The sequence below is a fragment of the Phascolarctos cinereus genome, unplaced genomic scaffold (genome assembly GCF_003287225.1).
Source record: "Phascolarctos cinereus isolate Bilbo 61053 unplaced genomic scaffold, phaCin_HiC Scaffold_4;HRSCAF=312, whole genome shotgun sequence".
In the NCBI taxonomy this organism is placed as follows: Eukaryota; Metazoa; Chordata; class Mammalia; order Diprotodontia; family Phascolarctidae; genus Phascolarctos; species Phascolarctos cinereus.
The window spans coordinates 707,071,166-707,098,868 of record NW_027555847.1 but is presented as its reverse complement, the minus strand read 5'-3'; the positions used below and the strand labels follow the sequence as shown (position 1 = coordinate 707,098,868).

At 42.8% G+C, this 27,703-nt stretch overlaps 1 protein-coding gene across 3 annotated transcripts in view; it reads left to right on the top strand.

The window, feature by feature from the left end:
* The window catches only part of TAOK3 (TAO kinase 3), a 237,689-nt gene that overhangs the window by 170,089 nt on the left and 39,897 nt on the right, over positions 1 to 27,703 (top strand). For all 3 annotated transcript variants that reach the window (XM_078154357.1, XM_021008044.2, XM_078154358.1), the window contains exon 14: positions 10,983 to 11,117. In XM_078154357.1, coding sequence (XP_078010483.1) covers positions 10,983 to 11,117 — 135 coding nt within the window. The remainder of the gene's footprint in view (positions 1 to 10,982; positions 11,118 to 27,703) is intronic.

Below are 27,703 nucleotides of genomic sequence, written 5' to 3'. Positions count from 1 at the left end.
CTTCAGTTCTGATAAGAATACCATCTGTGCTTTTATCCAAATCATTTATGAAAATGTTAAAACAGTACAAGACCAACCTGGAGCACCCCAATGGAGACCTCCTTCCAAACTGATAAAGAGCCATCAGACAACTCTTTGGGTCTGGCCTTTAAACCAATTATGAAACAACCTACCTTTACTTTCAACTAACCCACTTTGACAAGAATAGCATGAGAGAATTTGTCAAATGCTCAGCTTCAATCTAGGGAAACTTTAGCTTTCCATCCCCTAGACCTCCCCATCCAGCAACATGATAAAAAAAAAAAAGGAGGTGAGCTACTTCTGCCATGACCTACTCTTGATGTAGCCATCCTGACTCTTTGCAATCATCATTTCCATTTCTAGATGTTTGTGACCAATCCTTTAATAATCCCTCTTTAAAATTTTGAGTCAAACTTGCTGACCCATAATTTACAGATTTCATTCTCTTCCTTTTCTTTTTAAATTGGGACATTTGCCTTTCTCCAATCCTTCCACCATGTACCGCCATCTTTGAAATCTCACTCAAGATTCCAATCTTTTCAGTACCTTAGTGACTTTCGTCAAGGATAGCTGCATACTTACTTACTGTCCCAATACCTAGCTTTAGAATCGACTGTGTTGGGTTTTTTTTTTCATTTACTTTGGTAACAAAAATAATCTAACAGCTGAGTCAACCCTTCCTGGACACACTGTTTTCTCACGGTTCTCTTCTTACCTATCTGGCTTCTCTAGACTCCTTTGCTGAATCAACATCCCCTGAGCCAGAAGGGTCCCCAAAGACTCCTTACTGGACTCTTCTCTTTTCCCCCTACATATCCTCTTGGAAAATCTCATTAGCATTATGTGTTCGACCATCAACTTTTAAGTGACAGTTGGGAGACATCATCTGCAAAGCCCAGTGGCTGAAGGTCAATAATGCACATGCACAGAGAAGGCAATGATGCAGAGATGCTTGTTTTGGACTAAGATACTGGGTTCAAATCTCACTTCTGCTTTTTATTATCATTGAGTGAGACACTCCACTTCTCTATGCATCACTTTCCTCTTCTGTAAAATGATGGGGTTGGACTATATGTCCTCTAAAGTCCCTTCTACTTCCAATTCTGTGATCTATACATCAAACTCTTATAGTTTCCCTATACTCCAATCCCATATCACCAAATGCTGATTAGACATTTCCTCCTGGATGACCCTATAGGCATCTCAAACTCAGTATGTCCCCCTATATAAATTCCCCTCTCCTCCTATTTCTTTGGTCTGTCTCTGCTAAGGCTACCCACATCTTTTTTCTTACCCAGGTTTCTAGCCATGGTGTCATAGTCTACTCTTCCCTTCCTTGTCTCTCATCCACCATATCCAATCAATTCTTGTAAATTCTCTCTCTCTCCCCAGCACCTCTTGCATCCATCCCTTTGTCATCCCTAATATGGCCAACAGCTAAGATCGAAACTTTATCACCTTTCTTCTAGACTACTGCAGTAGCCTCTTAACTGAGTTCTGGGCTTCCAGTGTCTCCTTCCTCCAACCTATCTTACACACACCTGCCAGAATAATCCTCTATATTGTAGGCATGGTAGATGGAGTTTCCATGGGGAGATTTGACTACACCAATGAAATCACAAAATCAGAGAATTAGAGTTGGAAGGGACCTTGGCAGCTATCTCATTTTACAGGAGAGGAAAGGGGCCTAGGGAAGCTAAATGGCTTACTTACCCTAAATCACAACAGTAGTGAGCATCAAAGATTGGATTTGAACTGAGGTCCTCAGACTCCACACATGGTATGTTTTCCATATCTACCGCCTCCCTAACATGACTTTTTCAGAAACATGTCTCCATTTGGAGTTGAACCAGTGATATTTCATATGTGAGGCAAATGTGTCAACTGTTACACTTCAGAAATCCATCAGAATTAAGCATAAAAATGGTAAAAAGGCAAAGATAGAATTTTCTTCTCATTGAGTCTTATACTCCCAGCCCTGAAGTGGGGCAGGATCTAATGGGCAACCAATCTACTTTGAGAGACCAGGTGTAGCTAAAGAGTTCAAGAGACAGAATTGACCTACAGAGTAGAGCCTGGTAGGCCTCACTGGCCATCCACCTATCAACATTCACCTTAGGCTTATTCAAATGGTAAACTTTGAGCCCACATAGTTATCTTTGCTACTATGATTCTACACCCTTGTCCCACTGATACCAAATGAGTATGTGTACAAGAGTGCAGATGAATTTCAATATTAGCCTCCGTGCATAATGATTTGGAACCTAAAGTAAATGGATACAACAACAGTCAAATGTTCATGTTGGTGTTGGGCTTGGAGCCAGTAAGACGTGGAGATCAAATCCTATGCGAGACACTTACTAGCTGTGTGATCTTGGGCAAGTAACTTAACTTCTCTGGGCCTCATTTTTATCATCATTAAAAAGAGGAAATTGGATTAAATGACCTCCAAGACCTCTTCCAGCTCCACATTGATAATCCTGTGCCCCTATGATCTTATGACCCACTTCACAAGGTTTTTATGGGAAAGGCAATTTGGATACCCTGACACAGTACAAAAATGTGAGTCCTTTATTGTTATTCTTTCAGTCAAAAATCAATTACCTACACTATAGTGCCTTCAATGGATAATCTAAAATTGTGCTGTATTAAAAGAATTGACCTTTCATCAATTCCAGTATTCCTGAGAAGCCTATCTCTGTACCCTTTCTTTAGGAAATATTTAGGCATAACTTCCTTGAACATATATTTGAAGCAATGACCAATACTTTTGCTTGGCTCCTGCAGTACAGCGAGTGGAACAAGTATGGAGTCTGGAGCCCAAGGTCCTAGGTTCAAATCCTCTTACTGCCTGTGTGACCCTATACAAGATGGGGGCCTCTCAGGTTCCTTATCTATAAAATGAGGGGTTTAGATAGAGTAGATGAACTGGAAGGGGCCTTCCAGATCTAAATCTATGCTACAATGATGACCCCATCACAACATTTTCTTTCAAAAAAATAAAATAAAATAAAAAAAGAACTTTCAGCATTTCTTTGGGGAGAAAAAAGGTATTGTCCTGGAGGGGATAAGATGTTCTAGTTTAATTTCACTGCTTCAATAAAAACCATTTTTATTGAATGGGGGGATGCTTTGACTCTTTTTTTTAAGTTTTATCAACACCTTTTGCTTTTACATCACAGTCATTTCCAAGTATACCCGCCACCACCCAATGATAAGCCTAGCTTTGTTACAAAGGTTAAATGATTACAACAGGCAATGTGACCACATCTGTCAGTGTATGTGACTTTCCTCACTCATGATCCCTCCCATGCCACACCCAAAACTTCTCTTCCAGAAGGAGAGGGAGATTTCCTCATATCTTCCCAAGGCCCAAATTGGTCATTAGAGATACTAGCATTTGTCTTCATGGCAGAGTTTCTTTTCTTTACATTATTGTCATCCTCATGTGTTCCTGTTCTCCTGGTTCTTCTTTATCTTTCTTGGCTCTGGTTCATTAGATAATCTTTGGGGCAGCTTTGGCAATATACATATGTATGTATACATACATACATACACACACACATATATCAATTATTCATTGGCACCATGAACTCATCAATGTTAATGTTCTCATCTATGCTTGCCCATGCTATGCAACTGGACCATGTTCCTCATAAATCCTCTTCTGGGGGCCTTCCTTTAGTTCTCTTATGGAATCACATGGACACCATTGGAATTCACAGATTCTCCACCAGCTATTTCACACTTTCATTGCGTGATCTGTGCACTTATTTTCTATTAATTAGACTTGATGGTGCTTCTCCTAAGCCACTGGCAAAGAATACTCAATTCAGCTATTTTTTGGCAGTTTATAGCTAAATTAATTTATTAGTTAATCTTGTGGAATGGCTAGTAATCTTCACGTTAAAGCAGTTTCTCTTACAGAAATTTAATGATCTCCATAGGATGTAGCAACTGTCAAGGCTCTTCCTCACTTTTTAGTATCACCTTGTCTCTCCATTATCACTCAGTCATTCCAGTCTTCGTATTCGTCAATTCCCTTCATGTGTTCTACAGTCCAGACACACTGGCCTACCTGCCATTTCTCACACATGACAGGCCATTTCCCATCTTTGTGCCTCTGCATTGGCTGTCCCTAGGCCTAGAATGTGTTCCCTCCTCACCTCTGCCTCTTGGAACCCTCGGCTTCCTTCAGGACTCAGATCAAGCGTCAGCTTCTTCAGGAAGCCTTTTGATTCCCCCCTCCAAGGTTACCCTGGATCTGCTCTGAATGTATCCTATATATGCAGCTGGAAGGGACCTCAGAACTAGGTAATTGAGTCCAACCCCTTTGTTGTGCACATCAGAAAACAAAGATCGGGAGAGCTCAAATGAGTTCCCCGAGATTCCACAGTTAGTAAGCTGGACAAAGGAAAGACAATCAAAATGGGAGCTGAGCCAAACCTTCCTGGAGACACTCTTTCCTATCTGGCTTCCTACCCGACTGGTTATGCCATTTAAGATTCCTTTCCCTGAATTAACATCCCTCTGAACCATGAGCATAACCTCGTATCAAGCAGGATTTGAGCTAAGGTGTTCCTGACTCCATGTCCAATGTTTTATCTACTCTATCTCCTAGCATTCCTTCCTCTAGGTCATGACAATAAAGTTGTTTGGACCTCACGTTCCATGTATTTCTGTGACTCATTTGAAGTTCATCACTCTTTTTTAAAGATTTTGAATAACTCACTGAGCCAACTTTCCAGCAGGTCTTTCCAGAGGGTCTTTGGCTTTTTGTTAAAAATGGAGGGACACTATGCATTCAATAGGTAAGCAAAGATTTTGTTAGGACCTTTTGAGGAGCATGTGACATTTCTAGGTGCTATTTTATTTCTACCTGGTTCATAGTGTATTAAAGTCACTAGGAAGTCAAGTCTTAGCTTTCAACTTGGTTACGACAAATCTATTATACAGTGAAATATTTTAGTTTTGATTTGTTCCCTCTTGTAATTCATGGGACTTATGGGATTCATTCTTTCTGAAATCAATTATTTTGTGATTCTGGCGTTTTCTTTATCATTATCACTTTCTCTTTATCACTGGTTATCATGAGTCCATAGTTAGCCACAAAGCAAGAACTCCAACTTTCAAAAGCAGCAAGGGATTTGGACGAGGTGACTACCTTCGGTGGGCCCTCCATTTCCTCAATCTATAAAATGAAGGAGTTAGATGACATGATCTGTGAGGTCCCTTCCAACTATTAGCCATAGCCAGAGCAAAGGATGGCAGCCCATGTCATCCCCTGTTCTCAAGGGGGGTTGATAACATACCGGGTATACCCCTTCAGGAAGATCTGTAGGAAGACATGGGTAGAAGTGACCCTGAATGGCAGGGCATGGATGAGTTGTGATCTGTACCTTTGAAGGCCATGTACATATTGATGAAAACATTGGCATGAACTGGTCAAAATGATATATTTTTTTTCATGTTACTTCAAAGGAGGTGACATATACAATGGCCTTCTAAACCATCAAGCATTACCTAAATGTAGCCTAAATTTTTTCAACACTATACATCTTTTATTTTTTTCTTATTATGGATTTTTATTGTTATTCAATTGTGTCCAACTCTTCATGACCCCATTTGGGGTTTTCTGGGCAAAGATACTGGAGTCATTTGCCATTTCCTTCTCCAGTTCACTTTATAAGTGAGGAAACTGAGACAAATAGGGTTGAATGACTTGCCTAGGATAACACAGCTACTAAGTGTATGAGGGCAAATTTGAACTCAAGTCTTCCTGACTCCAGGCCCAGCACTCTATCCACTGCACCACCTAGCTGCCAATTATTAAAAGGTTTTAGACAAGATGGACACCAGCAGACCCTGTTTAATTCTCACCCTTCCTCCTCCGCAGTTTTTAAAAGAAAAATTTATTTAACAAATTCACCACCACCGCTTTTTTAAAAAATGAAACTGAATGCCATGGAATCATGACTAAGCTAGGCCCTTCAGAAAAGATGAGAAAATGTACCTCTTTCCTTTCTTTGCTGAAGTGGGAGACGATGTGCATGGATCATTGCTTACTGGTGGGTAGGAAAAGGGGAAGGGACATATTTGTAAATGAAAATTATGTAATCGACAAAGTCAGGATGGGGATAGGAAGCAGGCCTGTGATTTTCTAGGTATAAGGAACTCCAGGATGAGGCAACCCCCTCCCGATGCAGGTTGGCGCCTTCTTGGCAATAAGATAATGGCCTAGAGCATTGAGAGGTTAAGTGACTTGTCTCGAGTCAGCCAGTGTGTGTCAGATGGGGCTTGAATCCGGGTCTTCCTGATTCCAAAGGCTGGATTGCAGCAGCCACACACCAGCCTGATCCCACTGGTAATTGGCACCAAAGCTTTGACTTTCTCTTTCCAATCTGTGCCCCTCCTTAGGCAGCCTGTTGTCCCCAGCTCTCTGGGGGCTCTCTATAGTCATGCCAGACTTAGTGCAGGTACTCAATTGTCTCAGAACTCCTGAGCTCAAGAGATCCAAACAGCCACAGCCTGGGATCACAGGCATGGGCCACTACTACATCATTTTACAGATGAGGAAACAGAGGCCTAGAAAGGTGAAATGACTTTTCTAAGGTCACAGAAATATCATGTAATATTGCTGTGCCCTATTGGGCCATATGACTCTAATGACAGCTTCTGTGCTGTTCCTCCTGCATAATTCTTCCTTGGTCATGTGTTTTAGGCTATTCATTCCCACCATGAACTTCTCCATTGTCCTTTGGGTGATACTCAACTTTAATACTTCAGAGAATATGGTATATCATGATAGGCAACATATGACTACCAAAAGAATATTCAGTTAACAAGCATTTGGGATTATTAAAAGGACTATAATTTCCCAAAGACAATCCAACCCACTGGCCTCCATATGTTCAACTCTGGACCCCACCTATCATATTTTTAATGAGATCCTACATTTAAAAGAACATCTGACTTCTGGAAGGACCCGTTGAAAATGAAATGGCTCCCTGCTGTTGAACTGGATTTTTCTTCATTTTGTGGTCTCATGTAATCTCTTATAATCCTTAGATGTTGTTGAGTTCAGTTGATGACCCAGTCTCAGAAACTAAGAGCATTGTTACAAGAGGGAAAACTTTTGTTTTAACAGAAAGAAAAGAAACATATCATTTGTACTTATTCCTTAATAAGTACATCATATTTAAAACCTATATTTTTTTTCTGACTGGCCTTTTAAAATATAAATACCTTCCTCACCCCCTTCCCTGAAAAAAAAACGCACAACAGTTAATTGACTAGAGAAATTGTCCACTCACATGGACATATGCGTTAGGGTCTATTAACCCTTTTACTGTGTAAAATTCAATTTTCTTTGACTTGAATAAACATGGAAATCTAGTGTCTTGGGTGGCTTTATATTTAAATACAAAGAGATCTATTTTCATAGATGAGACAAATCAATAAATGACTAAATCTAAGAGCATGCAGAGGGACTGTATTTTGGAACATTTTTTCTCAATGACTTAAGGACAAGCCTTATATATTGGTTTGGAATGCCAAATGTACTAGGGACTGTAGTTCTTTGGTTATGTCTATGAATTAAGAGATGCTGTAGTTTAATTAAAAAAAAAAAAGAATACTAGATTTGGAATCAGGACCCAGTTTCAAATCCTGGCTCTGTTTCTGCCTATTTGACTTTGGGCAAGTCTTAGCTTCTCTCACTTTCAAATGACTCTTCTAGAAAATGATGGGGTTGATCTAGATGGTCTGTAGTCTTCTCTTCTGGGCCCACTTTTCTTTCTCTCTATGTTCTTCTAGTGATCTCATATCAGTCCCTATGAGTTCTCTATATAGCCAGCCTTTATCACTCTGCTAATCTCTAGGTCATCACAGCTACCTCCACTTGGATATCCCATCAACATCTCATGGTTAACATGTCTGAAACAGAAGTCATAATCTCATGAAATTCACTCCTCTTCCTAATGTCCCTTTTTCGATCAAAGGCACTGCCATCTTTTCAGTCAGCCTAGTTTGCTTACTCAGAATTATTCATGATTCTTCTCTCTCTCTCACTCCCTCTACATGTATCCAGTTCTCAAGGCTTATAGATTCCCCATAATATCTCTGGCATATCTCTTCCCTCACCTAACCATGACTCTAACATGGGTCCTCATCAACTGTCAGCTAGAAAGTGGTACCATAACTCCTTTGGTTTCCCTACCTCCAATCTCCCTTTTCTCCAATCCATCTACCACACAGCTAGCAAAACAATATCCTTAAAGCACAGTTCTGACCATTTCTATCAATCTTCTGCTCAAGAAATTTCAGTGGTTCCCTTTGCTTCTAGGATATAATGGTTGTCATTTAAAGCCCTTCCCAATCTGGCTCCAATACGTCCTTCCAGACTGATTTCATGATCTAACCAGCTCAGCCAATGTGGCCTTAATATTCCATGGTATGCATATGGAATATCATATAGATAAGACATAATATTTCATCTCACTCCTGTCTGCCTGGCCATAGACTTGTGCTTAGAAGGCTCTTCCTCCTCACCTCTGCTTCCTGGAATCTCTAACTCCCTCCAAGTTTCAGCCAAGGTGCCACCAGCCACGTGAACTCTATTTATTTTGTATTTCCTTATCTAAGTATATGTCCTTTACCCACAGAAGAACATAAGCTGCTCAAGGTCAGAGACTGTTTCTTTTTTGTCTTTCTGTCCCTTGCTCCTAGCACAGAACATGGCACATAGAAAGTTTTCCTTGTTGAATTGAACTGAAGGTCTCTTCCAGCTTGAAAATCCCATCATCCTCAATTATTTCATTTTGAAATTTGGCCACTGTCACGTACTTTTCGTTCTCCTTTTGCTAAAAAGCACCTAAAATGTTGAAAACCAACCCGCACTGAGCTTATGAGTTGTCAGAATTTATACCATCAGGCTTCCAGACCTGGTCTGTCTTTCACTTCTCAATTTATGGCACATAGAAGCATCTTTACTTTTCCACCAAAGACCTTGAAATTGGGGTAAATAAAGTTCAAGTGTTGAGACCTTTAAGAATATGATTTCTCAGGAGCTGTGGTTGTGGGGGTGGAAGAGTCCACCTTCTTCCTCTCTAGCTCTTGGAACCACTTCGCTTCACTTTGTATTCCCAGCAGTTAGTACAGTGTCTAAAACATAGCAACTAATAAAAGCTGATTGAAAATGGTGATTGTGAAGAAGTAGAACAAGAAGAAGATGGCAATGAGGATGATGGATTATGACAATGATGATATAGGACCCAGGGTCTGGCCAGACACCAAGTCTGGGTTTCCCGGATGGTCATATGGGGACATTTAGGTTGTCCCTCCAACACATTTTGTGGAAGAGTTCCAAAATGTCAAGTAAGAAGCCAACATTTCACAGCTAATGTTATTCTATATCCCAGCAGTGGTGACCACTCAGTAATGAGAACAACCCTATATGCAGCAAATGTATATCACTTGGAGTGAGAGTTTTCCATTGGACTCCAGATTCAAATTTGATCCATATTTGAAAAAAAAAACCAGCTGAATGAAGACATGAAGATTTAATCTCAAGCCTTGACATTTGCATCACTACCTTGAACTCAAAGATTTCACTTTCATCCATCCTATCCGTGTTTGGACTCTACAAAACTCCCAAGCAATATTAAATTTGGGAGATTCTCAACCCCTTCAGAAACGGGATCTTATTCCTGGCCTCGTGATAAAGGAAACTAATTAAATAAAACTCTCCACATAGCCATGACAAAATATAGAAATGAAACTTCTCACAGATGGTCTCTCCAGAAGCCCTGGGGCAGTAAGAGAATGTTCTCTCTTCTCCCCCCACCCCACCCCCACCCCTATCTCAAGCATGTGCTATTTTAAAATCCCCCATGGCTGCACGTGGCTGCAAGCATTTAACTGTTATAGAATATTCTTGTTTGTAAGGTTAGACTTCCTGCCTGTCCCCTCCCATGGCTCCATAGAAAGATGCTATCCTAGAAGAAGTACTCTTGGAATCCATCCCTTCTCTACCCCAAAAGACATTTAGGTGGTGATTAAAAGAGATGCATTATTATTCATTCTAGGGACAGCTACCTTTTTATTTAAGGCTCCAGTCAGACTGCCTCCCCCCAACCCCTCTCAGGATCAGATGTTGGTCGAGGACACTCCATTCCAGTCCACCCCCCCCCCACCGTTCCCCTCCCCCCATACTCTAGTGACCATGCCCATTCCGAGTGGGGGAGGGTGGGGAGGGGGAGAATCTGGGCAAGTGTCGTTCCGTTCCAACTGTGCATCTGTCTCTTTAAATATAAAAAAAAACCCTCCTTTCCGAAGCTATAGAGAGAAGGTGCTAGAACTGTGTCCGATCATGCCTGGAAAGCAGGATCCCTCCTCAGTGCCTGCCGAGTCCTCCCAGCACAAGAGAGAGAGGCGGCTGGGTACCAGCCTGAGCAGGTTGTAGACAGGACGGACGGTGATGCCAGCCCAGCAGCTGTCTCCAATCCAAGCCGACTGAGAGAAGCCTCCTGCGAGGGGATGAGGCAGAGGCTCGCTTGTATGTTCACAGCCGCCAGCATCCTCCCTAGTAGGCATGGACATGACATTTTTAAAGGCAGCCTCCGGGTGCAGCGTCTTAAGCAGACGGTCTTGAGGCATCTGTACGTTGCCTTGGCTTTTTCATCCCTCCTTCCTTGGGCATTGATGTAATTCTGGAGGCAAAGGGGGAAAAAATCCTGCCAGGGATTCCGAAGGCATCCCACTAGCGATCAGCTGACATTTCTAACTGAAGGCTGCAATGTGCTCCTTATTCATTTTGGACTGTGGGAGCTGCAGGGACTAGGCGAGAGCTAAACTATGCATTTCAAACAGCAGTGCTTGTGCAGAAAGAGGGGTGAGCGAGAGGTGGCCGGCGAGGAAAGAGCAGAGCTGGACTTTCTCCTTGTTTTTATCCATTTCTGCAGGATCATGTATTCATAAGGGATGAGGTGGGCCACAGGGATTCCAGGCCTGAACTGCGGCCTACCCAGTCAGTCCAGAGTCAGGCCCTCCACTACCGGAACCGAGAGCGCTTTGCCACTATCAAATCAGCATCTTTGGTAAGCAGACACCCCTCTGCCCATCTTCCCCTTCCCTCCCCTCCTCCCCATCCCTCAAGCCCTCTCTCTCCCTGAGCCTCTTTCATGGGTGGGGAATAGGATTCAGGAATTGGGGGTGGGGGGTGGGGGAATCTTCCTGCTAATAATCTTTTTTAATTCCAAAAAAAAAAAAAGATCTGTTGGCATAGCAACTGTATTTTAGCTTGGTATGTGACATGGAGAAAAACCTTTGTGTGTGTGTGTGTGTGTGTGTGTGTGTGTGTGTGTGTGTGTGTGTGTACATGTGTGTGTCTATGCCATATGTGCCGAATAAAATGCCTTTGGGGTGAAGTTGGTATTCTTTCAGATTTTCTAAAAGCCATTGCCTTTTCATTGAGTGAAAGAATAGCAGGGAAATTATGCTTTTTTTAGAGGCGGATGAACATGTGTGCAGTGTACAATGTTTCTTGGGTATACGTGCATGTGTGGGGCTGTATGTATTTTAAAAACACTGAACTTAAATGTAAAATAGGATTTTTGATTTTTTTTAAATCAGTGATTGCCAATGTATCCGATTGCAGAAAATGAGACACTTGCTCCCCAGGGTTGGATGGCTAGCTCTTTATGGTTCATTCATTCATTTATTTATTGCAACGGCGCTATCAGCTGTATTTCTCCATTTTAACCCCTTCTACAATTTCCTGGGACCAGTAAAACACGAAGGTCTTTGTAGGGAGGGATTGGGGTGGTTACCAGGGGAAAGAGATGGGGCCGGGTTCTTCAGCATTTTTACTATTGCAAATGTGATTGCTGGATGCCCTTGTAGTAAGAAAAGGGGTGTGTGCTGGAAGAGTTAGTTTTCATGCCTCCTCCCCTCACCCCCCCCACGCGTGCGCACGCACACACACTTACACACACACACACACACACACACACACACACACACACACACACACGTACTCACATCATCCGAGCCTTGACATGGGAAACTCTGTTTAATCTCCTGCTTTGGATTCAAGGCTCTAAAAGGGGAAATTATAAAACATGAGCTCTGTTACCCAAATTGATGCTAGAGGTCACATGGGCAAGAAGAGTTAGTGTCCACTGCTTGGCTATCAGATTTAGAACCTATGATGACATCATCTGAGGCCGACCCAGAAATTACCGTTTTTTCTTGTCCTTTCTAAAAGACCTGATTCCCCACCCTGATTTTATACTAAGCTTGAGGGATTGTTGAAATTGACAATGGTTTCTAGATCTTAAAGAGCAGATTGCTTGCCAGGATGCATGTGTGTGTGTGTGTGTGTGTGTGTGTGTGTGTGTGTGTGTGTGTGTAGAATTTCCTTCTATGTATGTCTCAGAGGCCCTACTCAGCAGGTAATTTTTCCCTTAAAGAATGGGCTATGTGCTATTTTTAAAATTTCCAATATATTGATTACTAATGCATAAAAAGCACTTCAAATATTATGCTTCTAAGCCTCTAAAAATAAAGAAGCATAAAATTATTAGCTAAATAAAAATCATTTTAATGCCATGCTCTCAAATATAACCAAAAGGTAGGATATAATTATCAAAAAAAAATTGCTCACCATAGAATCTTTACCTTTGAATCCCATTTGTTTTTTAAACAAGAAAAGAAATGACAAACAACCACTGAGTCTCCACTCATCCCAAACAGGTATCGAATAGAAAACTGACATCATACTAACTGAAATTTTTTTTTTTTGAGAGGAGTTACGTTTTCATTTCACGGGCCTTGCTCAGATTCCCACATGATATATTTATGGCCTCCCTTAGCTCCCAGGAAGCTATTACTACTATCACCTCTGGTTGGTCCCACGCTTACTCGCATTGCTGAACTCACCCAGGGAGGGCTTCTCTGTCTGTCCCTAAGCAGCAGACCCTTCTCCACGAGCATGAGCCCTCTTCTTTCCATATTTCTCTTCCCTAGCTCTTGAGGCTAGGGTACCAGAAGCCCTCTGGAATTCCCTTTCTTTGTGCCTTTTTCCCACTGGCACTGTTGACAAGAGTTTGATTTGCTGAAAGTTCCCTAGCTCAGTACTTCATTCTAGGAAGAGTAGCTGATGGGTTAGTCCTTTAGCAAGAAGAAAGACTCAGCCCAGATGAGGTTATTTGTTTAAAAGGGTCACTTCCTAAGATGGAGTGCATCTGGAGTCATGGTAAGATTGGTTGGAGTTTATGTGAGGTCAGTATTTCCTATGGGGAAGACATGAATGGGAGTGAATAGTAATGATGGTGTTTGTCTAATGGTCTCCGTATTGACCAGCCTAAAAACTACTAGGGAGAAGTTATAGATTGTTTTCATATGTTTTTTTAACCCAGCCTCTCAAACATTTCAACCCCTTACAACTTGGGGTAACTTTCCAGTGCCTATTTATTTGTTTAAAGATTAATTCCAAGAAAGATATCAAAGCCAGGACATAATCCCTTTTAAGAATTCTGTTGTACCTCTCATGCAACATGGGTCTTAATTCAAGCAAAAGTGGCATATAAGTATTCAGGTTATTGGAAAATCAGGATGAGATAACTGATAATCAGTGTGCAATGTAATAGAGAAATAATATCAAAACCTTAACTGAGTCATTGTTGAAACCCAAAATGAGTAGTACATACTAAATTGATTAATTTCATTGTAGCCTCTAATAGAGGAAGAATAAGAATCCAGAGGAACTATGATTAGTAGACTAGAGGGAAGGCAGATGGAGGAATGGAAAAAAAATGCTAGGTTTGGGAGCCAGAGATCTCAATGTGCAAATCCCAGCTCTCCCACTTACTGCTTGCATGACTTGAGTCATTTCACCTCTCCAGGACTCAGTTTCTTCATCTGTAAAATGATTAAATTGTTTCTAAGGTTGATTCCAGCTCTGAATCCTTTGGTCGTAATTATTTACTGTATTATTTCAAATAGCTACAAAAATTGACAGAAACTTTCACCAAAATCACCTTTCCCCAATGTAAACCTTTCCTTGGCAGGAGCAAGTCACCTCTTGCAATCTTGAAAAGTTTTAAAAGAATTAAAAGAATTATTTTTCCTATCCTATACATTTCCCTCAATGCAGTAGTTTCTCATTGAAGGGAACAAAAAGATGAGTGTCTATAGACTTTTGCCTTCCTGCTTTGTGATCTGGACACCTTGAAATGGAGGGTTTTTCACTGTTGTATGAAACTGGAAATTGTATTTGTGAAAAGAAATGCACGGGGCCTTGGCACCGGAAGAAACTTTCTGAGAACTTCAGAATTTATACTCTTTCTCTCCCATGCAAGAATAGGAGCTCATAGAACCAATTTACAGAGGAAGAAACTGAGGCCAGAGAAGTTGAATCATTACCCTGATATCACAGCTTATGAAGGAGCAGACCTAGGATTTGAACTCAGGTCTTTCCACTCCTAAGTTCGATGCTTTTTTTTTAACCTCCTCTGGTCTCAACTTTGAAAAGTCAGGGAAAGGAAGGACATCTTCGGGAATCTTTCTTACTTGGGCCCCTATTTTTTTCCTACTTTCCAAGGTTTCTTTTCTTTTTGAGGCAGTTGGGGTTAAGTGACTTGCCTAGGGTCACATAGCTAGTAACTATCTGAGATCAGATTTGAACTCAGGTCCTCCTGACTCCAGAGCTGGTGCTCTATCCACTGCTCCACCTAGCTGCCCTCCAAGGTTTCTTAATAGAGGGCAGATTCGTTAGGATAAAAAAGGAGGTGTGTACATGATTGCTAAAATTGCCCCCCTGCCTTCCTCGGTGTTCCTTGAAGATGTCCTGGCTGTAAGACTCTAGGCCCTGAGAAGATTTCAACTGTTGCTCCATCCAATATGGCTTCCCCTTAAAATTCCATGATGTCATGAATTCCTGGTATTGGCAAACATTTGTGTCTGAAGCAACAAAGGATGCATCTGTTTGTCCCCGAGTTGTCAGAAGGCTCATGCAAAGCACTTTGTAAACCTTAAAGCACTCTATAGGCATATATATGTATGTATGTATATGTATGTATGTATGTATGTGTGTGTGTGTGTGTGCATACATAGATCCGTATGTTTCTGTACATACTATTGCTGTTGCTCAGTCTTCTCCATCATCCAAGGTCACCCAGCTAGTAAATGTCTGAGGCCAAGTTGGAACTCAGGAAGATGAGTCTTCCTGACTCTAGGCCCAGCATTCTATCCACTGCACCACCTAGCTACATTTCGTGAAATACTTTACATACATTTTCTGATTTGATCCTTACAATAAGACTTTGAGATACGTAGCTATTATTATCCCCATTTTACAGATAAGGAAACTATAAATGTCTGACTCTTTGTGATCCCATGGACCATAGCATGCCAATCCTGTCCATGAGGTTTTCTTGGCAGATACTGGAGTGCTTTGCCATTTCCTTCTTCAGCTCATTTTACAGATGAGGAGCTGAGGCAAACACAGTTAAGTGACTTGCCCACGGTCACCCAGCTAGTAAGTGTCTGACTCTTCATGACCTCATGAACCAATATCACACCAATGCTGTCCATGGGGTTTTCTTGGCAAAGATACTAGAACGGTTTGCCGTTTCCTTCTCTAGCTTTTTTTGTAGATGAGGAAGCAGAGGCAAACAAGATTAAGTGACTTGCCCAGAGTCACATAGCTGAGGCCAGATGTGGGCTCCAGAAGGTGAGTTCCTGACTCTAGGCTCTATACTCTACCCAACAGCGCAACTTAGCTGCCCCGTGTGTGCATATATAGATACAGATGCAGACAGATAGATGCTTTTTTAATGTGGGTCTGTGATTCTATTAATGTAGGAGACCTCATTGTGAAAATGCTCTCCCACTGGTGCAGATCAGCAATTCTCCTCTAACTTAGAGTATTAAGTAATTACCCGGGGCATGAAAGGGTCACATGGCCAATACGTGGCAGAAACTGGACCGTCTCCCCAAAGCGTTGATTCTTCTAACAGTTCTCATGATTAGCTATCAATTCATGCTGTTACTGTTCTTGTTGTTATTCAGTTGGTCTGTTGTGTCCCACTCTTCATGACCCCATGGACCACAGCAATCCAATACTGTTGGTGGGGTTTTCTTGGCAGAGATACCAGAGTGGTTTGCCATTTCTTTCTCCAATAGGTCACCTTTCATCAGCCAGTGCTGACTACTGTTGAAACAAGGCATAGGAATTCAGTGTTTTGCCCAGGGGTCGCAGAGTGAGGCTGGATTTGAACTCATATCTTCCTGGTTCTCCTGATTCCAGGCCCAGTACTCTAGCCACTGCACCACCCAGCTGCCCACAATTCAACTTTCTAGCCTGCTAAAAGAATTGACAATATTGAAAAATGGAACATCTGTGCCACAGTAAGAACCCTGAGAGCTCATGGTCCATAGGAAGGGATATGGCAAAGGTGTAAGCAGTCTGTGCCTTAAGGTGCAAGTCTTTACTGTGGTAGGAAAACTAACATACAAATTTATCTTCATAGTAGGCCCTAAAACAGTAACTCAGGGCTGACCATCAGCTCTGGAAACTCCAGTGGTTCCTGAAGGCCTCAGAAAGAAAACACCAGCTTCTCTGCTTTGTCTTTTAAATCCGTTTGCAATCTACTTCTGGCCTGAATTTCTGCCTTATCGCACATCATTCCCCCTCCAATGCTTCCTTGGCCAGACAACTGGCCTACTTCCTGTCCCCAGTATATGTGACATTCCACCTCCATATACCTTTGCTTGGGCTGTCCCCATGCCTGGGATGCAGTCTCCCTTCAAGGCTCAGCTCAAGCCTTCCCTCCCTTGCAAAGCTTTTTTTTTTATCCCCCAAGTTGTACACCCTGAAATCGTTTGTATTGCCTTCACATTTGTTTTTTGTATTTACTTATCTGGGTACGTTAGTCCATTCCCTACCCCCCAAAGAATGTAAGCTGCTTGAAGGCAAGAAATGTTTCATTTTTATCTCCAAATCCCCAGAATTTAGCCCAGTGCCTCATCGTAGTAGAGGCTTAAAAGGTACTTGTAGAATGAATGGATGAATACACAAGGAAAGAGCCTGGCTTTGGCGTCAGAGGGTTGGGTTCAGATTCTATCTCTAATGCCTATGGAACCTTTGACAAGTCATTTAACTTTCTTGAGTGTCAGTTTCCTTACTGGTAAAATGAATGGGTTGGACTCCATAGTCTCAGAGGTCGGTCCCTTGCTGCTGTACATCTTGGGTTATGAGGATTTGGTGTGTCCAGAGTCATCCTGGTGACAGTTCGAGTTCCTGGGGTTCTTGTAGGAGCGCTCCTCTCACAACAGACCAGTGAGACAGGGAGTGTAAGCCTTCTGATCCCCACAGCTGAGGGACCCAAGCAGCCTGACCAGGGTCAGCCGGCCAGGGAGGTCTCAGGACTTAAAGGTGATCATAGATAGCACTTTGCATGTTGCCCCTTGGAAAACTCATTAGAAGCATTAACTCTTCACCACCCACAAGCCCCTTAGCCCTACTCTTTAAGTGATTGAAAATGGTGTCTCCCTGAGGTGGGCACTCCAAGACACTGAGGGAATTTGGGTGACTCCACATTGGGTCTTCCATTCTTGGCCAACTCCCCTCCAAGCGCCACTTTCTGAAACCTTATCCCATGGCTCTTGTCTTCCCCGGGGCATGGATCAGTGGGCTCTAGGCTGCTGGCTCCTTGGCAATCTTAAAGGAGCACAGACAGGGTTTCCAAACAGCCCTTCTCTTGGCTCTCAGAGCTGGCTATTATCAGTCACAAATCACAGCCATGAGAGTCCACACCACCCATGTTTCCTTGCCACTACCACCTCCCTCAGTACCCAAAGAATGAAAAACTGTCTTATGCCAAGAAGTGACTCCTAGCATTTTGATGAATTTTGCATAGGTCTCATTTGTTCTAAGTATTTAAGTGGCACGTTACTTTATACCCATTACTTTGATTCTTACAAAGACTTAATCTGGAGGACTGGCTTTAATGTCTTAGGATACTAATTATAGTTAGAATTGGTAGATCACTTTAAGCTTTACAAAGCACTTTACAAAACTATCTCCTTTTATCCTTACCCTGGGTGCTGTTATTATCCCGTTTTTACAGGTGAGTAAACCAAGGCTGAGGCAAGTTGAATGACTTGCCTGGGGTCACAAGGCTAGTAAGTGTGTGAGGCTGAATTTGAACTCTGGTATTCCTAACTCCAAGTCCAACCTTATACCACATAGCTGCCTAAGAGATGCATTATTATCCATAACCTACCTAATTCTTCTTCAATAAGCTGTTTACTATCCATTTTGAATAGAATGTAATCCCTCTGAGGACAGAACTGGCTTCTTTTTCTGCCTGTGAAGCCTCAGGGCCTGATGCAATTCCTGGCACATAGTAGATGCTTAATAAACGCTTGTTGAATGAATGAATGAATTGAAGGTTTGCTCAAGCAGTGGCTCAAACCTAATAGATCTTCTATAGATCTATGTTGACTTGATTTAAGCCCAGAGGTGGCGTTTGATGGAGGGTTTTATGTGAATGAGATGGGAAGCCTGTAAAAATGAAGCATCAGAGTCCACTAGACGGGATGCTAGATTAGAAGCTAGGAAAACCTCAGACACTTAGGAGCTGGGTGACCTTGGGTAAGTAGCATCACCTCTCTGGCCCCGGCTTCCCTCATCTGTAAGCTGAGTGGGTTAGACTCAATGACCTCTAAAGGCCCTTCCAATTCTAATTGGAATCACAGACCTAGGGTTAGAAGGGATCTCAGGAGCCAACAAGTCCAGCCCCATATGTTCTCTTTGAGAATTGTTGACAGGTAGGAAATGATTGAGGCATTAATATTTTCTCACTTGTCCCTGAAAGTTTCCATCCCCCCGTGCTCTTTTCTTTTCTGTCTATCTGCTTCCGGCTTACCTGTAATTGACACGCATGTCTTGCGCCAGCAAATGGCGGCCAGTGACACAGCTCTCCTGCCAGAGTGAGCCACGGGGCTTAGGGTTTAGAAAAGTCTACTAGAAATCCCATTAGACTACATTTTGTGAAAAACATCACTGCTGTCATGGAAGCCGTGGCAACCACCATTGCTATGAATGTCTACCATTTTCAGACTTGCAATTTTTCCTCTTGTTTCTTAGCTCTTAAGACCCAGGCAGGCAGGCAGGTTCAGATCCACAGGGCAGAGCTAGGAGGGGTGGGCGGGAGTTAGGTGGAGAAGGAGATTGAGCTTCCTGTCAAGAAGAGCTTGCCTTAGCAATTAAAGCTGTCGAATCAAGCAAGCAACAAGCATGTATTTAGTGCCTACTGTATACCAGGCACTGTGCTAGGCACCAAGACAGAAATGATGCAGTCTCTGCCCTTGAGGAGCTCACATTTTATCAAAGAAAACAAGAAGTGTGTGTGTGTGTGTGTGTGTGTGTGTGTGTGTGTGTGTGTGTAAGTAGATATGCCTATGTATGTGTATATATATGTATGTGTGTATGTAAGTAGATATACATACATAATGTGTGTGTATATAAAATGAATATAAGGTATTTTGGTAAGAGAAGATACCTGCAATGGGGGGCACTAGAGAAGGGGAAGAGAATGGAATAAGCATTTCCATGTGCCTTCTATGTGCCAAGCACTGTTCTCTTTACAAATACTGTCTTATTTACTCTTCACAATAACTCTGGGAGTTAGGTACTGTTATGATCCCCATTTTATAGTTGAAGAAACTAAGGCAAACAGAGGTTAAGTTGGAAGGACTACGTGTGAAGACCAGTAATAAGTCCAATTTGACTGCGCTGTAGGATCACACAAAGTGGAGTGATATATAATAAGGCTAGATAGGTAAACTGGGGCCAGATTTTGAGGGGCAGGGGCAGCTAGGTGGCACAGTGGATAGAGCTCCAGCCTTGGAGTTGGGAGGACCTGAGTTCAAATCTGGCCTCAGACACTTGACATTTACGAGCTGTGTGACCCTGGGCAAGTCACTTAATCCTGATTGCCTCACCCAAAAAGAAAAAAAATTTTAAAAAAGCAGATTTTGAGGGGCTTTAAATGCCAGAGAGAAGACTTGATGTTTGTACCTAGATCTGAGAGGGAACCCACTAGAGTTTATTGAGTAAGGAAGTAATGTGGTCAGTAAAAGAAATAGGATACCTTGAAATGTAATGAGTTGCCTGTCACTGGGAGGTGCTCCAAGTGAAGGCTGGATAATGCCTTTGTACCACAGATGTGGGAGAGGCCACTCCCGTATGAGGCAGTGGTTGGACCAGACAACTCCTAGAGTCACAGTCTGTGCTTCCACCGCCCCCCAGCTTTGGCATCTTTGGGTGATGATTTTGCCTCTATTCTTCCCTGACAGGAAGTAGTCATTCCCTTCTGCCTTGGTGATATGTTATCCACTACCCTGAGGAAAGTCACAACAGCAAGACACGTTTATTGGGAGCTGTCCAGCCACCCCATTCGCTGAAACCAGCCAGGCTGCAGCCAACACTCCTTCTCTCTCAGGGACTGGTCTTAGTCATTTCATTGTCACAGTGATTCGATGGCAAGATGTGCCCTCCAAATTCAGGGGAAATTGCTATATTCAAGAAAAACGGCTTTCTCATAATGAGATTCCCAAAGCTTTCATGCGTCTCCCTTTACTTTGGCACCATTTACTTTTCTCTCATGCACATAAGCTTTAGCAATGGGCATGAGTCCACAGGTTGTTAGAGAGGAACAGCTTGAGGTCCATTTAGGATCTGCTGACCAGGGGGTGGTTTGTTGAGCCTTTTATTTCAAGGTAAATCAAAATTGAGCCAGAGACATGCCTGGGACTATGTGTCCTTAGGGCAAGAGGCAGGAAAGACACCCTCCATCACGGGAAGAAGGTGGAGAGAAGGCAAGTCACTTAACCTCCCTCAGTTTCCTTATCTATAGAATGAAAACATGGGTCTCAATGGTCTCTGAGATTCCTTAAACTTCCAGACCCATGATTATGCAATGTGGCACTCGGATCATTTTTTTTTCCTTTTTAGGCATTTGGGGTTAAGTGACTTGCCCAGGGTCACACAGCTAGTAAATGTCAAGTGTTTGGTCTGAGGCCGGATTTGAACTCAGGTCCTCCTGACTTCAGGGCAGGTGCTCTATCCACTGCACCACCTAGGTGCCCCCTTGGATAGTTTTTTGTAGTCTAATAAACTATTATTATGGTATCTTGTTTCTGTAGTGTTTTAAAGAACACTCCTCGGTCCAGCCCAACAAGCATTTATTAAATACTTATTGTATGCAAAGCACTGGCGATACCACAGTAAAACAAAAAAAAATATATAGTGCCTGCTCTCAAGAAGTTTATATTCTATGGAGGGAATATAACTTAGAAACTAATGAGTAGATACATGGTGATTTAAGAAGGGGGGGTTCTAATAGTTAAGAGGATGAAGAGGGGCTTCCCTTAGGAGGAGGCGCATGAGCTGAACCTTGAAGGATGCCAAGCATTCTCAGAGGTGAGGGTGAGGAGGGAGGGCATTTCAGGCATGAGAATAACCTGTACAAAGACATAGATTTGGAAGATTGGAGACTGAGTCTGTATAAGAACAAATGAGCCAATTTCACCAGAATAGAGCAGGAATGAAGGGAGGTTATGTCAAGTAAGCCTGGAAAGGCAGGCTCAAGTTAGGTTTTAAAAGTCAGGAGAAAGAGTTTATAGTTTATCCTAGGGCCCATGGGGAGCCATTGAAGGTTCTTGAGAGCAGGAGTGACATGGTTGAAGGGTTGGGCTTGAAGATAATTATTTTGGTAACTGTATGGAAGATGGGTTTGTTGAGAGAAGAGACTAGAAGCTATTACTCTTGTCCAGATGAGAGATTCTGAGTGCCTGAACCTCGGTGGTGTGTGGCCATCTTATTGGAGACATTGGGTGTTATGGAGGTGGCATCAATAAGACTTGGATATTAATTGGATACTACAGGTTAGGGACAGGAAAATAGGGAGGACAATGCCACGACTGTGAAACTGACTGCCTAGGAGCATGGCAGTGTCCCATCGCCCTCCCCCATAGAAATAAGGAAGTTGGGATAAGGGAGTGGGTTTCAGCAGGGATGGAGGGTATGAGTTCTATTTTGGACAAATTGAGTCCAAGATGTTTACAGGACATCTATGTGGAAATGTCTGGCAGGCAGTAAGTGATATGGGACTGAAGTTCAGGGGAGAGATGAGGTCTGAATATAGTGATGTGGGACCCATGCACAGATATGAAAAATGAGCCCGTACACTCTAATGAGATCACCAAGAGTTGGCCTTAGAAAGAGAAAAGACCTCAGGATAGAGCCTTGTTTTGGGGGGAAGGGGTAAAGGGAGCAATTATTCAGCAAACAACACAAAGAAGGAACGGTCAGACAGGTAGGGGGAGAACCAGGGCAGAGCAGTGTCCCAAAAACCCAGGGAAGACAGAGCATGCAAGAAGCGGGGCTGGTCAGCAGTGTCAAAAACTTCAGAACAGTCAAGAAGGCTGGTGGATTTATCCTGCAAGAGGCCTCTGAACGCCTTGCAGAGAGCGGTTCTGGCTGTACAGTAAGTAGGAAGCCAGTTTGCAAAGCACTGAGAAATGAGGGATAGAAGGGCAGGCCAGGCGTGGAGGATACGTATTCTGAGAATTTGGCTTCGAAAGAGAAGAGAGCTTCCTATTTTAAGCAAGTGTTTTTGCTAACTAGGTGCTAATTAGTTGTGTTCAGAATGGCAGGTGTGGGAGGGGGGGAAGATCTAATGTCAACCATGCTTCCTTTACCAACCCAACTCTTCCCCTCTGCTGGCATCATCCCCATCCAAATGCAGGTACGTCCTCTAGTCTCTGTTTATCTCTCTTCATGCTGATGACAGGTGAGGCCTGGCCCAAGGAAGGGAGTAGTAAAGGGCCAGGAGCCCCCTACCAAGGATCAAGGGTGGTGGGAGTAAAAGTTTACCATCCCACCTAACCCTGCCTGAGCAACTACATTCCCAAGTGTTCTCATCCCTACTACTAAGAGGGAGTGGCACCCTAATAGGCCCCATATGATTCCCCCCAGGGTCTTCTAACTAACCGGGGCACGCATCTCCTCCTACTCTTGGGGAGGCACAGCCACAAGGTGAAAGGGAATTGGAGCCTATGGCAGGGGTGCCCCCATTTTAATAGGCTTCCTCTTACCCCCACCCTAGCCACCTCCTATCAAACACTAGCTGGTCTTGACTTCTGCTCCCTGCTTAGGCTAAGCCCCCCATGGGTTTAACACTAGGAGGAGGTTGTTGGGGCAGCACCTGGACCAGCAGTGTAAAGCTTGCAAAGTTCATCTCTTACACACACACACACACACACACACACACACACACACACACACACATCATCATCATCATCTCTGTCCCCTTTCCCAACTTGTCCCCACTAGGAACTTTCAAAACCAGATGATGCTGTCCTCATTGATACCCTCCCTGCTCGCAGTTTGGGTAGAAGGTTCCTATAGCATTGTGGTGAAGAGGATAAAGTGAAGAGGAGATGCCTCTCTTTGACCTCCCTTCATCCTGGTGAAAGGGAAGAGGCTGGAATGTTTGTCATCCAACTAGGCATCCCCAGTCACCCTTGCCAGCAGACCAGGGGCACTGGGCTGCTCCTCCAACACCTGAAGGGCCAGTCCAGCACCCTCAAAATGTGGCCTTGCTTGGGGCAAGACCCTGATTACCCCAGCCTGGTTATCACTCCATTGTGAGCCAGAGTTCCATGGGTCATAGTATCATAGTGAGAAGGAAAGCAAACCTGAACGTTATTGTGTATTTCTCAAATGGAAGGCCATTGAGCCCAAACCCCCAGCCCAGTAATTTCTGGAGTGCCTTCCACAGTATCCCTTACCCACACATGCATTTTTCCAGCAAGGATTCAAAGGAGTGTTAGCTAGCTATGTTTCCGCCATGATTCATTTTTTGGCTATGTGCCAACCAAGATTCATAATTTGAAACTTCTGGCTTTCTTTTTAAGTTCTAAAACTTGGCATCCCTGTCTCGGGTGGTATAAAAGCAAGCTATCGCACATTTGAAAGTCTTGCCAGAATTCATTTCTCTAGTGTGGGGCTTCTTCACCTTTTCGGTGGTCCTTGACCCCCTAAGCATTAGTCTGCTTAAGCCTGTGGATCCCTTCTCAAAATCACATTTTTGAATATATTTAAAAAAAATAGATTTACAAAGGAAACAAGTTGTATTAAAATACAATGTTAAATTTATTAATAATAAATTAATATTAAATAAATAAAATACCAACATACTAAAATACAGTAATCAGAATGATCAGGCCTCCTGAAATCTCTCCATGGACCCCAGGCTAAGAACCCTCCTACCCAGAAGCAACTTGTATTCGGGCGGTGAGACCTTGCTGAGCTTTCTTGGTGTCTGAACATGTTTCCATCAGGTGGGATCTGACCTGCAATAGTGCCAGCGAGCTATAACTGGAACACGGTGTGGGAGAGACTCTGCCCAGCCCCTTCAGGACAACAACCACTTCAAACAGAGCTTATTGGAGGGTCATCAATGGAATGTCCTACCTGTTGCCTTTCCCATTTTAAAAGTCTAGTGTTAGCTTCAGAGCTGGCCGGGACACGTTTGGCTTTATGGCAAGTGAAGCAAAAATGGGGAGGACAAAGGAAGGGGAAGGAATAGCATTTATATGGCACCTACTTTGTGCCAGAACACTTAGCTAAGCATTTGTTTATTTGTTTTTGGTTTTTTACAGTTTTTATCTTGTTTTATCCTCAATCACCTTGGGAGATAGGTACTATTATAACCTCTATTTTACAGTTGAGTAAACTGAGGCAAACCAACAGTAAGTGAATTGCCTAAGGTCACACAGCTTCTATCAGAGGTGAGGAACCTGTAGCCTCAAGGCCATATATGGCCCTCTAAGTCCTCAAGTGCAGCCCTTTGACTGTGAAGTTTGGATCCAGTCAAAGGGCCACACTTAAGGACCTAGAGAGCCACATGCAGCCTTGAGGCTGCAGGTTCCACACCCCTGTTCTAAGTGTTTAAAGCTGGATTTTAATAATAATAATAACTAACATTTATATAGCACTTACTATGTGCCAGGCACTGTGGTAAGTGCCTTATGCTTATTTTCTTATTTGATCCCCCACAACAGCCCTGGGAGGTAATTGCTATTATTACCCCCATTTTACAGATGAGCAAACTCAAGTTAAGTGACTTGCCTAGGGTCACACAGCTAGTAAGCGTCTGAGGCTGGATTTGAACTGAAGTTTCATATCTCTGGGATGGTCCACTGCTCTATCCACTGGGCAACCCAGCTGTCTCTAATGATGTTGAGAAAAAGAAAGGAACTGTCTCTTTAGACTGCATCTCTGACAATCACTGTCTGAGGATGTCCACTTTGCATTGCCATCACTGTCTAAGAGACAGGTAGATTGAGGAGAGATAGGTAGTTTCCCTTCCGCAGATTGGATTATTTTTGGAAGGAATGAGTTTAAATGAGGTGAAGGCCTTTGTATTCACGAGAAAGTGAAACTTATGCATATAATCCTGACCTTATCCTTTCTCCACCCCCCCCAGTAGCCCCAGTTTTTAAAGTCATTCATCTATGGCCTATAAATAGATTATCCACTTTCTTTTGTTTGCTAGTCAATGGACAGTTTTTCTGTAGATGTTCCCCTTTCAAATGAGCAGCCCTTCCAAGGGCATTTTCCATTTTCTAATTCTTCATCTGTTCTTCTGCTTTTGCTCCCCACACTTTAAAGAAGATTGTGTCTGCTTAGGCCAGAAAAATGAACACGAACCCTAGAGTGAGCTTCAGCTGGAAAGTTGTCAGAGATCGGCTAATGTTTAACGGCGTACTCTGATCATACTCTCCAGTTACGGAAGGGCATGCCTTTGTTCCAAAGGCCTCAGTCTAGCACACAGGGACATCTTTTAAAGGAAGCAGGGTAACAAGGTGCTCTTTGTACCTGAAAGCAGTTTGACCTACCTACCTGAAAAGACAGGAAAGGACATGGCCAGGAGAGACACGTTGTGGGGTAGAGATGGGGAGTGAAGGTGGGAGGTTGGTGTGATGTGCAGGAAACAACATGAGAAGATCTTTGCATAGTCATCCGTGACTTTTCGAAGATGACTGAGAGATCTCATTATTGGGAATATTATAATAATGATTAATATTAATAGTTAGCATTCATATAACACTTTAAGATTTGCGAAGTACTTTACACATTTCAGCTCATTTTTCTTTTCACAACCACTTCGGGAGGTTGGTTTATTTTTTATTTTTATTTATTTATTTGTTGCCACCATTTTATAGATGAAGAAATTGAGATAGGCCGAGGCTGAGCACTTGGTCAGGGTAACACAGCTAGTAAGTGCCTAAGGAAGGATTTGAATTCAGGTTTTCCTGACCCCAAATCCATCATTCTATCTACCATAACACTAGATATCTCAGAAGATATCTGCTCAAAAATATACATAGTAGCATTATTTGTAATTGTCCAAAAAACATGGAAATGAACTCTGTTCTCAATGGTTGGTGAATGAATGAACAGCCTGTGATATATTAGAGAAAGACTGTCTGGGATAATCTAGCCTATGAGTGAGGAAGACCTGGGTCCTAGTCCTTCTTCAAATGTCAACCTGGGCCAGTTACTCAAGGGCTCAGTGACCACCACCACCATCCCACCACCCCCAACAACTCTGTAAGACCGGGAAGTTACAGCCCACTTGTGTAGGTGCATGCAAGGAGCCTCCAAACCAGGAGCTCCCCAACTCCATGTAAATCATAGATCCAAACTGAAAAATACCTAACAAATAGAAATGCTGTGATACTACTGGAAAATATCAGCAATGTGATTCGGAAAAGTTTAGATGATATAAACAAAATGAAAAGAAAAAAAAAAAGCCCAGAGACAGAAATACTGTATCCACTGTTAAAATGAGTAAAAGAGTAGGATAGAGATTGGCTTCATTGGTATAGGATACTCCCAGGCGAGGAAACCCCTCCACCAATGCATGTAAGCATCTACTCTGAAGCTTATCGCCTTAGAGGGTTACTAAGATGTTAAGTGATGTTAAGGGTTACCCAGCTAGTAAATATCTGAGGCCGGATTTGAACTCATGAAGATGAGTCTTCCTGACTCCATACCCAGCGCTGTATGCATTATGGAACCACCTAGCTGCCCTCCACTGTGCAGTACTGCCTGTAAAAGAATACACAGATGAATTTATAAAGGGAGAGGGATAGTGGAGCCCTCAAAGAGTGTTAACTACTAATTTGGAAATTATGGAAATACTAAATTCAAAAATTAATGTTAAAAGTAAATGGTTCAAAAATGGATGCTTGCTGAGGTTCTTTGTTTCAAGTGAAGTTCAGTCATTTGTAAAATGAGTGAGAAAAAATAAAGGTGGGGGTGATTGGGAATGTTAAGAGAACATCGAAAGGCCTCGAGGCCGCAGGTTCCCCACCCCTGTAAGAGTCTTGAAGGAAGATCGAGGAAACAGAAAAGAGAGGCAGAAAGAGGAAAACTAAGATACACAACTACGGGGTTTAGGGGACCCACGACAGAGGGTGGACTGAGAGAGAAATTACCAAGCCAAGTCTATATCTAAAGAGAACCCTAAAGACCAGAAGGAAGCGCAAACAGGATAGCTTAGAAAGGAACATGTTCAGTGTTACTTACAAGGAAAAATAA